The 13,501-nt window shown below is 39.3% G+C and overlaps 1 protein-coding gene across 1 annotated transcript in view; it reads left to right on the top strand.

The window, feature by feature from the left end:
* LOC124393197 (collagen alpha-1(XXVIII) chain-like) overlaps positions 1–13,501 on the top strand; it is a 64,381-nt gene that overhangs the window by 32,970 nt on the left and 17,910 nt on the right. Inside the window, exons 13-29 of the mRNA XM_046860751.1 lie at positions 613–681; positions 1,040–1,108; positions 3,171–3,239; positions 4,983–5,051; positions 6,910–6,978; positions 8,270–8,338; positions 8,510–8,581; positions 8,809–8,877; positions 8,998–9,069; positions 9,143–9,211; positions 9,294–9,362; positions 11,174–11,242; positions 11,331–11,399; positions 11,481–11,549; positions 11,841–11,909; positions 12,169–12,237; positions 12,326–12,406. Of these exons, the coding sequence (XP_046716707.1) occupies positions 613–681; positions 1,040–1,108; positions 3,171–3,239; positions 4,983–5,051; positions 6,910–6,978; positions 8,270–8,338; positions 8,510–8,581; positions 8,809–8,877; positions 8,998–9,069; positions 9,143–9,211; positions 9,294–9,362; positions 11,174–11,242; positions 11,331–11,399; positions 11,481–11,549; positions 11,841–11,909; positions 12,169–12,237; positions 12,326–12,406 (1,191 nt within the window). The remainder of the gene's footprint in view (positions 1–612; positions 682–1,039; positions 1,109–3,170; positions 3,240–4,982; positions 5,052–6,909; positions 6,979–8,269; positions 8,339–8,509; positions 8,582–8,808; positions 8,878–8,997; positions 9,070–9,142; positions 9,212–9,293; positions 9,363–11,173; positions 11,243–11,330; positions 11,400–11,480; positions 11,550–11,840; positions 11,910–12,168; positions 12,238–12,325; positions 12,407–13,501) is intronic.

Below are 13,501 nucleotides of genomic sequence, written 5' to 3'. Positions count from 1 at the left end.
GTCTTTAACTCCCTCCACAATCAGAATCACCCTTATACTGATAAGTCACGACTGTAGTGAAGTCTGCAGTGGTCAGTATCTTTTAAAAGTGCTCCAAGGAAGGAACAGCGGTGAACCGGCGACAGGGTCGTGGGCGGCCGAGGCGCAATGATGCACGTGGTAAACGAAGGCTGGTTCCATGTGGTCTGATCCAACAGACGAGCTCAAATTTCTGTAAAAGTTAATGCTTTTAATGCTTGATGGGTCAGAACTGTTTTGGCAGCATTCATTTTATTGATTCATAAATTCATTTATTTCTTCCTCCTTCATTCAGTCATTCATTCATTCACACAAAAATTCTTGAGGCTGTACATAAAATGCAAAAGTAACCAGACTGTCAGTAAAACATTGGCCATAACAGAAAGTGGCAGCAAAAACTACGTTTTGAACCTGAGTAACCCGAGTACGAGCAGTACGGATCGAATCGCACATACACGTGTGTGTTAGAAATGTCCAGGACTGCCATGTTTGAAGGCCATGGTGTCTGATGGGAAATAGAGTTAAAGTCCAAAAGTGAAGTTTAATGAACATGGGTGTGTGTGTGTGTGTGTATGTGTGTGTGTATTTTTGTAGGGTGAAATTGGACTTCAAGGCAGAGCTGGACCTCCTGGACCTCCAGGACTCGGAGAACCTGGGCTACCAGTAAATACGCATAAACCTGCATTACCAACCCTAATATATACATATATATATATATATATATATATATATATATATATATATATATATATATATATATATATATATATATAAATATTTAGCCTTTACATAAATCTATGTATGTACGTATAAAAATTGACCAATAATTTGCGATAAATATTTGAAATGTAGATCAATTTGTGACTTGTAATCAGAGGGTTATGAGTTCAAATCCCAACATTGCAAAGCTGCCACATACAGTAGTTGGTTTTTCATTTGTTCTGTACGTTTTGTTCATTGACTCTGTGTGTGTGTGTGTGTGTGTGTGTGTGTGTGTGTGTGTGTGTGTGTGTGTGTGTAGGGGCCTCAGGGGCCACAGGGAGTGCAGGGAGATAAAGGACCTCCGGGAGAAGGGTTCCCAGGGCCAAAGGTATGAACAATAATTCAACATTTCTATGTGAAAAGAGCCTTGTTTCCCAACAGCGTTTAGGGGTTTAAAAATGGAACAAACATTAAGCAGAAGCGTTGGTTTAAGTGGTAGAAAAAAATAAGGAATAAAACACTCAGGGTTGTGCTGTTGTAGGAAAAATATTATTGATGAGTTGGTGTAGTGAAGCCGTTGCAGAAGTTGTTGGTACCCTGAAGTTCATTATTTTCCAAATGCATAACATTATTTTAGCATTTTTTTCTTATATGCCACTGTAGGTTACAATAAAATGTTTATGCAATGTCATACAGGTGCTTCTCAATAAATGAGAATATCATGAAAAGGTTGATTTATTTTAGTGATTCAATACAAAAAAGTGAAATTTGCATATTATATAGATTTATCATACACAATCTGATATATTTCAAGTGTTTATTTCTTTTAATTTTAATGATTTTAGATCACAATGAACAAAAACCCACCAATTCACATCTTAAAATATAAGAATACTTCATAAGACCAATAAAAAACATTTTAGTGAATTGTTGGTCTTCTGGAAAGTATGTTGATTTACTGTAAATGTACTCAATACCTTTTGCTTTAATTACTGCCTCAGTTCAGTGTGGCATGGAGGTGATCAGTCTGTGGCACTGCTGAGGTGGTATGGAAGCCCAGGTTTCTTTGACAGTGGCCTTCAGCTCATCTGCATTTTTTGGTCTCTTGTTTCTCATTTTCCTCAGAGATGCTCTATTGGGTTCAGGTCTGGTAAGTTTGCTGGCCAGTCAAGCACACCAACACCATGGTCATTTAACTAACTTGTGGTGCTTTTAGCAGTGTGGGCAGGTGCCAAATCCTGCTGGAAAATTAAATCAGCATCTCCATAAAGCTGGTCAGCAGAAGGAAGCATGAAGTTCTCTAAAACGTCCTGGTAGACGGCTGTGCTGACCTTGAACTTGATAAAACACACAGTGGACCAACACCAGCAGATCACATGACTCCCCAAAACCACCATTGACTGTGCAAACTTTACACTGGACCTCAAGCAACTTGGATTCTGTTTCTCTTCTCTCTTCTTCCAGACTCTGGGACCTTGATTTCCAAATGAAATTCAAAATTTTCTTCCCTTTCTTCTGAAAAGACGACTTTGGCCCACTGAGCAACAGTCCAGTCCTTTTTGTCCTTTGCCCAGGTGAGACACCTCTGACGTTTTCTCTGGTTCAGGAGTGGCTTGAACAAGGAATGAGTCAGTTGTAGCCCATGGAGACGTCTGTGTGTGGTGGCTTTTGAAGCACTGACTCCAGCTGCAGTCCACTCTTTGTGAATCTCCCCAAATTCTTTACCTTTTTCTACCACATTTTTTCCTTCCATTCAACTTTCCGTTAATGTGCTTGGATACAGCACTCTGTAAACAGCAGCTTCTTTAGCGATGACCTTTTTTCTTTTACCCTCCATGTGCAGGGTGTCAATGATCGTCTTGTGGATAACTGTCAAGTCAGCAGTTTTCCCCCTTGATCGTGCAGCCTGAACAGACTGAGACACCATCTAAAGGCTCAGGAAACATTTGCAGGTGTTTTTATTTAATGAGCTGATTGTGCGACACCACGAGTCTCCAATATTGAAATTTTTCCTCAGTATATCTGAATTTTCTGAGATACTGAATTTTGGGTTTTCATTAGCTATAAGCCAAAATGATCAAAATGAAAAGAATAAAAGACTTGAAATATATCAGTCTGTGTGTAAAGAATCTATATAATATGCTGGGTCGGTCTGTAACAAAAAATGTCATGTTTCGAAGTGACTACCAGTATTAATTTTGGAGATTTTATTATGATTTTAAAAGTATTTATTCTGCCTTCTAATAGTAGATTATTTAATCTTTTTTTTCTGCACTGTACAAACAAATGAGCGTCAGTTTTCAAGAGATATACAGTCTATTAAAAGAGCATTATTACGATCATAATGACATTTTTTCATATTCATTGCTATTGAAATCAAAACATTGATAAATAACAGTAACAGAGGTGATTCTAAAAAGCATTAACATGGACCTTGGTTGTATTCACAGGGAGAGAGAGGACCAGATGGACTGAAGGGACCGAGAGGACCAGCAGGACCCGGAATAAAAGGAAACAAGGTAACATGAGGAAACTATAGCCGTTACTCAGGGCGGATGTGATTCTTCCATTTAAATTATTGTGATATATTGTATATGTGCTGCCTATTTTGGAATTTGAGCTCTGAGGTGTAAAAAATGATACGCACTGAAGAACATTCTGGCAAGTCGATTCATGACATTCAAGAGGAATCCAAGACTGTGGTTAAACCGCACATATCTGATGTATATTCACAGCTGTGAAAATGTCATGTGATGAGGAAGATGGTGGATACAAATGCAGACTATGTGCATTTGAATAAACAGGCAGGAAAATCCATCGTAAGCTAATATTATATATATGTCAAACAAGAGGTAGTTCATCTGAAAAGTATTGCTGAAGACAACTGAAGACCACTGAATGGCCATACTAAATCGATGTGCCTGAGTCCCAGTGGGTTCCACCAGTTTTTTGCATGATGCATAATGTATTTTATCTGCTGCATTAAGCTTCCTTGGCTGACCACTACATCTACAGTTCTTAAAATTGCCTGTTTTTGTTCCTCTTCAAAATATCCTTAAAACCCATGTCTGCTTTGAAATCTTCACCTAGGAGAGACTTTGCTGATGCAGTAAAACCACTTTGTCTCTTGTTGTGTGCTCAGTCTTGCCATGGTGTATTACATGAAACAGTCCTCCACAACCTCACTTTTTCTGTCCAGAAACAGAAGGTCCCCTTGTCAGTGCCCAGACCGTAAGCCGGTTTGCATGGCCATCATGGGAGAAGGAAGCCTCTTCTGAAGCTGGTTCACAAGAAAGTCCACAAACAGTTTGCTGAAGCTGTCTAAGAGCATTAATTACTGGAACCATGTCCTGTGGTCTGATGAGACTAAGATAAACTTGTTTGGCTCAGATGGTGTCCAGCATCTGAATCAAGAAAATTATGTCTTGCTTACAGTTAAGCATGGTGGTGGTAGCATCATGGTCTGGGGCTGCATGAGTACTGCTGGTACTGGGGAGCTGTGGTTCAATGAGGGAAACATGGACTCCAACGTGTACTGTGACATTCTGAAGAAGAAACATGATGCCTTCAATTCAGAAACTGGTCCGAAAGCAGTTTTCCAACATAATAATAAAAATAAAAATAAAAAGGGAGTTAATTTTATTTATTCTATTCTATTCTATTCTATTCTATTCTATTCTATTCTATTCTATTCTATTTTATTCTATTCTATTCTAGTACAAAATATTTATATACTAAATATGGGAGTTGGTACCTCAGTGTTGGATTGCAACATTGGATCTTGGATCAGAAGGTCGTGTGCTCAAATCCCAGCACCACAAAACTACCACTGCTTGGTCCTTGAGCAAAGCCCTTATTCCTTGACTGCTCAGTTGTAAGTGGCTCTGGATACATATTTTCCTATAACATATATCATATAAGTGGTTTAATTCCTTACCTTTATATTATCTGAATTCTTTCTCCAAATGACTGATTCCCATTAGATTTCAGCTCTGGAGGCACTATTCTGTAATAGTATATTAGTGTCATAAGATCAAGACAGACAAAAATCATTTTCTCAGCTTTGTCTCGCTGTATCCTTAAACGAGCCACGGCATGTCCGATAATCTGACCTGCGGCTACAAACACCTACAGTAATATGCAGTCAGTATTGATGGCTTTGTGCACTGATGTTTATGATGAGATGAATTCCTCATGAATAAATGTGCTGCATGTAAAAAGAGTGAGGATATTTGAATTATTATTAGTATTGTGTGTTTTAGGGCGATTATGGGCCTCCTGGATCACCTGGACCAACCGGACTGCCTGGATTAGGTGTACAAGGAGAAAAGGTGCTATATACTGTACATACAATATATGGACTATCTTTTGTGGACATGTATCTCTTTATTTAGAGTGTACAAGGGTCATAGTAAAGTCAGGTACTGATGTAGGTGAGGTGAGGAGGCCTGGGGTGCAGTCAGTGTTCACATATTTGATAAGGTTGTGGTCAGAAACTTTTAGCAGGAGATCTTCCGCTACAACCCATGTAAAGCATATCTTCATGGAGCTGGCTTTGTTCACAGGGGCATTGTAATTCTGGAACATGTTTTGGGTCTCCTAGTACAAGTTAAGGGTGGTGGAATGAGGAAGTGCAGGAGAGCATAAGGAGAAAGAGGTTAAAAAAATAGAAGTGGGATAGACAGAGTGATGAGAAAAGTAGGCAGGAGAACAAGGAGATGCGGCAGCAGGTAAAGAGGGATGTGGTGAAAGCAAAGGAAAAGGCATATGAGGAGCTGTATTAGAGGTTAGACACTAAGGACGGAGAAAAGGTTTTGTAGCGATTGGCCAGGCAGAGGGACCGAGCTGGGAAGGATGTGCTGTAAGTTAGAGCAATAAAGGATGGAGATGGAAATGTGTTGACTAGTGAGGAGAGTGTGTTGAGAAGATGAAGGGAGTATTTTAAACAGCTAATGAACAAGGAAAATAAGAGAGAAGGTTGGATGGTGTGGCGATGGAGAAGCAGGAAGTGGATAGGATTAGTAAGGAGGAAGTGAGAGCAGCAATTAGGAGGATGAAGAGTGAAAAGTCAGTTGGACCAGATGACATACCGGTAAAAGCATAGAGATGTTTATGAGAGATGCAGTGGTGTTTTTAACAAGATTGTTTAACAGGATTTTGGAAGGGGAGAGGATGCCTGAGGAATGGAGAAGGAGTGTGCTGGTACCGATCTTTAAGCATAAAGGAGATGTGCAGACCTGCAGTAACTACAGGGGAATTAAGTTGATCAGTCACACCATGAAGTTATGGGAAAGAGTAGTGGAAGCCAGGCTGAGAGAAGAGGTGACCATCTGTGAGCAACAGTATAGTTTTATGCCGAGGAACAGCACCACAGATGCATTATTTGCTTTGATGGAGAAGTATAGAGAAGGTCAGAAGGATTTAGAGAAAGCGTACGACAGGGTGGAGAGAGGAGTTGTGATATTGTATGAGTATGTGGGGGTGGTGCAGGACATGTATGATTACAGTGTGACAGCAGTGAAGTGTGCAGTAGGAACGACAGACTGGTACAAGGTTGAGGTTGGACTGCATCAAGGATCGGCTCTGAGCCCTTTCCTGTTTGCAGTGCTGATGGACAGGTTGACGGACGAGGTGAGACAGGTGTCTGAATGGACTATGATGTTTGAGGATGATATTGTGATTTGTGGTGAGAGTAGGGAACAGGTTGAGAAGAGCCTGGAGAGGTGGAGGTACACGCTGGAGAGTAGGGGAATGAAAGTCAGTAGGATTTAGACAAAGTACATGTGTGTGAATGAGAGGAAGGGCAGTGGAGTGGTGTGGTTGAGGTGGAGAAGATGGAGGAGTTCAGGTACCTGTGCTCAACAGTGCAAAGTAAAGGAGAGTGTGTTAGAAAAGTAAAGAAAAGAGTGCAGGCAGGGTGGAGTGGGGGGAGAAGAGTGATAGCAGGAGGAATTGTGATAGAAGAGTATCTGTGAGAGTGAAAGGGAAAGTTTATAGGACTGTGGTGAGCAGTCAAGCACAACAATGGGCATTTTTATTAAAGTACATTTGACACATTCTTGACATATTTTAGCTCAAATTGTAATTGAAATTACAGCTTTAAATTGTACATTAAAATGCCTACTGCATGAAAGTGATGTTAATGGGTCATAATTAATGGACAACCTTTGGTCAAATTTATGGTTTTAGGGAGCCGAGGGACCACGTGGACCCCCGGGGTTCAGAGGCCCACCCGGAGAAGGTTATCCAGGACCGAAGGTAAGAAAATCCTATTAAGAACAGCAGAGGACAGTAATTAAGTAAATGTAATTAATACCTGTATTTAAGAAGGTTTTTTGCGTATCTGCGCTTTACTGAAGTGTTTCCATTTGGGGAGATTTTTACTGTAACTTCACTACAATTCAAAGTCAAATATCCTAATTTTTACTCGACTACATACAAACACGCAGTGAGTCACCAATCAGGATCGAGCGCTCGCTCTGTTTTACACGTGTTCTGATTGGCGCTTGTTGTATCTACTGATCACCAACATACAGTTCAGCATCAGTTCAACAGAACTTTTAGAGAGGAATAAATGATGAGGAAACTTCAGACTCGAACTCGTCACAACACACGTGGGATTATTTGTGTCATTTTTTTAAGTAGTTGAAGGTTTTGGGTTCATGGTCATTGTAATAGAAATCAATCAGTGTTCGAGTCATTAATATCATTCTATTAATAGATCAGTGTGCTGAGAGTCACATTCGAGTCTTTTCACATAAACTAAGTTGATTAAGTGAAGAGTCTTGTGATAAAAATGATAATAGGAACATTAGAGTTATAATAAATCATAGTGATTTGGAAACTTAAGTACATTTGAAGGCAAAAACGTTTGTTCTGTTACTCAAGTGAAAGTTTAAAGGGAGCAATTTTACTTTACTCATATTACAGTGTTTTTCGTCCACTACAGTATTGAGCAATATTGGGTATGACTTTTAAAAAAATTTTATAATTGAAAAACATTATTGACTCTTGTGCTCTTTGTTACAGAACATGATATTATAGGTTATATTGTGTATTATGCACCCCATTTAAAAGTATCATCAACCGTAGTTTGACACCTAACTTTTCCAGACAAATGTGATTCTTCTCCACAATTGTATTGGATGTCTTGATATGCTTTAAATGGGTTGGAGTGGAAGATCTTGAGTAGCCTCCTGTTGAGCGCAACCCTACTGAATAATGGATCAACTGCAGCGCTGAGAAATTAGGAACCCTAGGCCTTCTCACCTACACCAATACCTGATTTGAACATTGAACATTTTTTGGCTGAATGGATCCCACACAATTCTTCACAAGTACACTCCAGAATTTAGTGGAACATCTTCCCAGAAGAGTGGATCTTATTATGAGGTGCAAACAGAGACTAGATGTGCAATGGGATAAAATCACATACCAATTTTATGGCCACAATCTTTGGTCCATATAGTGTACATCTGCACACCACTAGATGATGTCCAATGGATGGATCCAAACAGTTTCTACTGTATATGTGTGTTTTTGCTCACAGGGTGATCAAGGACTGCCAGGAGAAGCGGGAGCACCAGGATTGACTGGATTAGGAGAACCGGGACCAAAGGTCAGTCTCAACCGTCACATTGATTTCCTTTATCCTCATCTGTATCCACATCTGTTACATCATCACATCTGATTCTACAGCTTTTAGTCAGAATGAAGCAATCTATTTCAGATGATGAAGTAGGAGATTAGCTGATTGAAGACACTGTGCTGATGTTTTTCTACTCTGCAGGGTGAACCAGGAGTTTCAGGGATATCAGGTTTACCTGGGTTACCCGGGGAGGACGGTGCTCCTGGACAGAAGGTAGTGCTTAAGAAAATGTTCATTGTTTCTGTAATATAACTCTTTAAGCTTTAATGCATCGGGCCCCTTTTTGGAAAAATGAACATTTACATTTGAGGTATAAAGGGTTAAAGGCCCTGCTCATGGGCATGGCAGTGTCACTTTGGCTCATAACTTAAGTCCAATGAGGAACCTCTGCTCTATATAAATTAATTGTATGCATGTGTGTGTGTGTATATGTGTGTTAGGGCGAACCTGGTGCTCCAGGTTTGAGAGGACCGGAGGGATCACCCGGTATTGGAACACAGGGTGAAAAGGTAATCTCTCTCTCTTTTTCTTTTTCTTCCTGTTATTCATCGGTCATCTGCTCTGATCTCAAAGTCTGTTTCTTTTTCCAATGTTGGTAAAAGAGTGTGTAAGTTATATATATCTGACAGGGAGATCATGGCCAGAGAGGAGTCCGTGGATTAGCAGGACCTCCAGGACTCACTGGACCATCAGGAGCAAAGGTGAACATTAAAGAAGAAATAAATTCGCTATGTTTAAAATGCTTTAAAAAGTAACACCGCTTTCGTCCTTTAGGGTGAACCAGGAGGACCGGGCCGTCCCGGCTTGCCAGGACCTCCAGGACGCGCAGTAACCGGAGCAAAGGTAGAACTCGTGCTACATTTAATATGTGCACCGATATGTGGATGCTATTAAAGACGTAATGCTGGTGCTATTGTCATTACAGGGTGATGTAGGTTTACCAGGTCCTCCAGGACCATTTGGGGAGACGGGGTACGGACTTCCTGGACCAAAGGTACTACATACTAATGTTTGAATATAGCGAAGGTACAGAATTTATGGGAATTGATGCAGGACATAATGACAAGCTTAAAGGCAGGAAAACACATTGAAAACTCCTGCAAAGGACATCAGTCTGTAAACAGTTCGAAATCAGACCTTCCACAGGAAACAATCAGAGGATATACAGTCATGGCTAAAATTATTGGCTCCCCTGAAAAGTATTTCTCACAGAAAAGTATTGCATTAACACATGTTTTGGTATACACGTTTATTCCCTTTGTGTGTATTGGAACCAAACCAAAAAAGGGAGGGGAAAAAAGCAAAATTGACATAATGTCACACAAAACTCCAAAAATGGGCTGGACAAAATTATTGGCACCCTTAACCTAATATTTGGTTGTACCGCCTTTGGAAAAAATAACTGAAATCAGTCGTTTCCTATAACCATCAATATGTTTCTTACACCTCACCCAAATGAGGATGGGTTCCCCTTTTGAGTCTGGTTCCTCTCAAGGTTTCTTCCTCATAACATCTAAGGGAGTTTTTCCTTGCCACATTTTCCTTGTGCATTCATCAGGGATAAATGCACACCATTCACATTGACTGTTGATTTCTGTAAAGCTGCTTTGAGACAATGTCTGTTGTGAATTTTGGACCACTCTTCCTTTGAAAACTGCTCCAGGTTTCTCATATTGGAAGGGTGCCTTTTCCCAACAGCAATTTTAAGATCTCTCCACAGGTGTTCAATGGGATTTAGATCTGGACTCATTAATGACAAGTAATTCACAATTGTTGAGTCTACAGGATAGTACATGTAGAATATATATATATATATATATATATATATATATATATATATATATATATATATATATATATATATATATATATATACAATTCATGTACATGTACAATATATATGATGGTTCTTATTCTAGCTGCTGGTTCTGGTGTGTATGTTCCTGTATCTCCTTTTTGATGGGAGGAGGTTGTGGGGAGGATGTGGGGAGTCCCTGATGAGATTGTGTTCAATAGCAGGTAGTTGTGTGCCAGTGATGCGTTGGCTCATGCCAATTTAATACCTGCATGTATTCATTTACACGCACTTCATATTCTCTTAATCAGTCCAACGAATTGAAACGTTTGATTTTCCTGTTATACGGGAAATATGCTAAATTTTCAAATATACTGAATAAGAATTTAAATACACATTGCATAAAAACTGTCTCAAAATGCATACTTGTGTTCTATTTTAAACAGTTTTCATTCTCAAAAATTACCCTTTTTTTTGTTAGTGCTTTAATTTCAAAACTTATCACATGATTCCTGAACCTTTCACACAATTTTGTGTGATGTTTCACACAAAAATGTTCTGAATCTTGTAGAGAGGGCAAATATTTTTACACGGCAAATCGTACAAAGTCGACCAACAAGGTAAAATGTAAAAAGCAATCACAGAACACAAGGTTCTGAAGTTACGCAAATTGAAGTCACGCTCACTGAAGGTTATACCTAATTTGTATTCAGTACATTCTGTAATCAGGAAAGATTTCATGGATCATTCAGGAAAGAGGGACCTCTGCTGGGGTGGAAGTGTAATACCTGGAGCTGTAACATTCTGGATGAATGTGATGATAACATTTACGTGGCCATTAGAAGATTTTAACTTTTAAAAAAATTGGGTCCCAGTTTTACTGTTCAACAATAAAAAGATTTTTTATTGTTGAGTGTTTTGATCCTTCTAATGGATTTCACTCCTAATCCTTTTGCATGCATACACAATGTGTAAGTGACTTTAGTTCCCCTTCTCGTCTTGCTTCTCAGGGTGATCGTGGAGATGCAGGTCCTCCTGGTCCCTTTGGGCCTCAAGGAGACGGTTACCCTGGTCCACCGGTACACATTTCTATCTTTGAGCCCTGTTCATATATGAAACATTTGTGATTAGTTCTTATGATTAATTCTATTTTCACATTTAATACAGGGCCCACCTGGGCTTCCCGGGCTTCCTGGAGAGCCCGGTCCAGAGGGATTGGGATTTCCGGGTCCAAAGGTATCTAATTTTTATAAAATACAATTAAAGTATGTGTGTGTGTGTAGATTGTGGGAATGTAAATATTTGTGTGTGTTATAGGGTGATATTGGGTTTAGAGGTTTGCCAGGACCACCAGGACCACAAGGAGAGGGTCTGCAAGGGCCACCAGTAAGTCACGTTAACATACACACCCCTAATGGTAGGGTGATTTGAGTTATTTATTCCTTTAACAAGCATAAAATCAGATGTTTCTACCTGACATTGGTTCAGTTAAATAGATATTTGACTGTGTGATGTTCTTTATATTGCAGCTCATACTGTACATTTCTTAGCTAGCCATGTAGTTAATCATTAATACTGAACTAGCCATTGAAACCATGGAAACCAACAGTAAATAACTCTAATGGAGACCAATGTAGGAATGGACATAAAAAAGTGTCTTATCTTGGAAATCAATAGGGCACCATTGGAAGGCCAGGACCTCCTGGTCCAACAGGACTCCCAGGGCAGGGGATACAAGGGCCGAAGGTAACATATTCACAAACACAAGCAAGCATGTATATCTAAATAAGAATGGCATGGTAGCAGAACTTGGGTTGCATTGGTTCGAGTGTAGTATTTGCCACAGTAATTGAGTTTTAAACATCTCAAAACACCACAATGATGAAACACCAACCTAAAATCTCTAACCAACCCTGTTTAAAGTGTGAAAGGTGATTAACACCAGCAATGCCTGCTATTTTGTTCAATGAGTTTTATAGCAATTTGGATTTTGATGTTGTTTCAGGGTGAATTAGGAGCTCAGGGCTTGATTGGGCCAAGAGGACCATCTGGAGAAGGTCTTCCAGGGTCAAAGGTTAAAACTTCTTTAACTTCGTTCATTTCTTTAAAAAGTTGAAATTTAGGTTAGATCTTTTCTGAACGTTTTTTCCTACTTTTCTAAGGGTGATCGTGGTGCCCCAGGGGATCGGGGGCAGAAAGGGATCAAAGGTGACATTGGGGACCCTGGACATTCAGGCCAACCAGTAGGTACCATGAGAATATTTCTGAATAGTTAGTGTTTTGATGGATGCTATTTTTTTTGGTTGCACAAATAACATGTAGTATTCTGTACCTACACAATAATGACACTAATGGTGTTGTGGTTTTATTTTATATAGTGTAGAATGCATTTTGGAATTTGGCCCAACTATGATGAAGGAATATGGGGGGTGGAGGTGGAAGCTTAATGGTTTGGGCTTGTTTGGACCAAGGAAGGTTATTTATTTCAGTTGAAAGGAATCCTGAACCAACATGGCTACCATTCCATTTCATATTCCATCCTAGCTTTTGTAAGCATTATTTAAAAAGCAAACAGTCGTCTGGAGTGATATCTATCATGGAATTGCTGCCCAGTCACTGCATCCAAATCCTATTGAACTGCTCTGGGATGAAACTGGATCACAAAAAACTAGTGAAGAACAACTTTTGGCAATTTTTATGAGAGGCATAGCAAAATATTTCAACTGTTTGGAGAAAAACTGTCCAGACTCCAAGAGTGTGGAAAGCTCTTCTTCTTGGTAATGTAGGATTTTTCAGAATATGTGAGAATTATGTACAGTGTAATTATAGATAGTATACAGATATACAGATATAAAACGATCAGCTAGGATATGCTAATGACATAGAGATAATCCAGAATGTACAAAACAATGTATATTATGTAGCTTTATAGCACCAGAGCTATAAGGCGTATGTAGACATCAGATGTGCACAGTAATGAAGTCAATGTTATTCATTACTGTATTGAAAAGCTTTTTTGCTTATCTATACTTTACTGAAGTATTTCCATTTGGGGAGATTTTTGCATTAACTTCACTACATTTCAAAGTCAAATATTTTAATTTTTACTCAACCACAATTTATGAAATTTTATGAGTCGTTCCTTTTTATTTATGATGATAAAAATGTAACTGGCACATGTTCTGTTTTAAGCTCGTTCTGATTGGCGCTCGGTGTATCTACTGATCACCAACATACAGTTCAGCATCAGTTTAACAGCAAGCAGAACATTTAGAGAGAAATAAATGATGAAGAAACTCCAGACTCGAACTCACCACAACACCGGGGCCTTATTTGTG

Source organism: Silurus meridionalis, chromosome 1, assembly GCF_014805685.1.
Source record: "Silurus meridionalis isolate SWU-2019-XX chromosome 1, ASM1480568v1, whole genome shotgun sequence".
Taxonomy (NCBI): domain Eukaryota; kingdom Metazoa; phylum Chordata; class Actinopteri; order Siluriformes; family Siluridae; genus Silurus; species Silurus meridionalis.
Note: the sequence above shows the minus strand (reverse complement) of the source record. Positions and strands in the feature narration are given on the sequence as shown.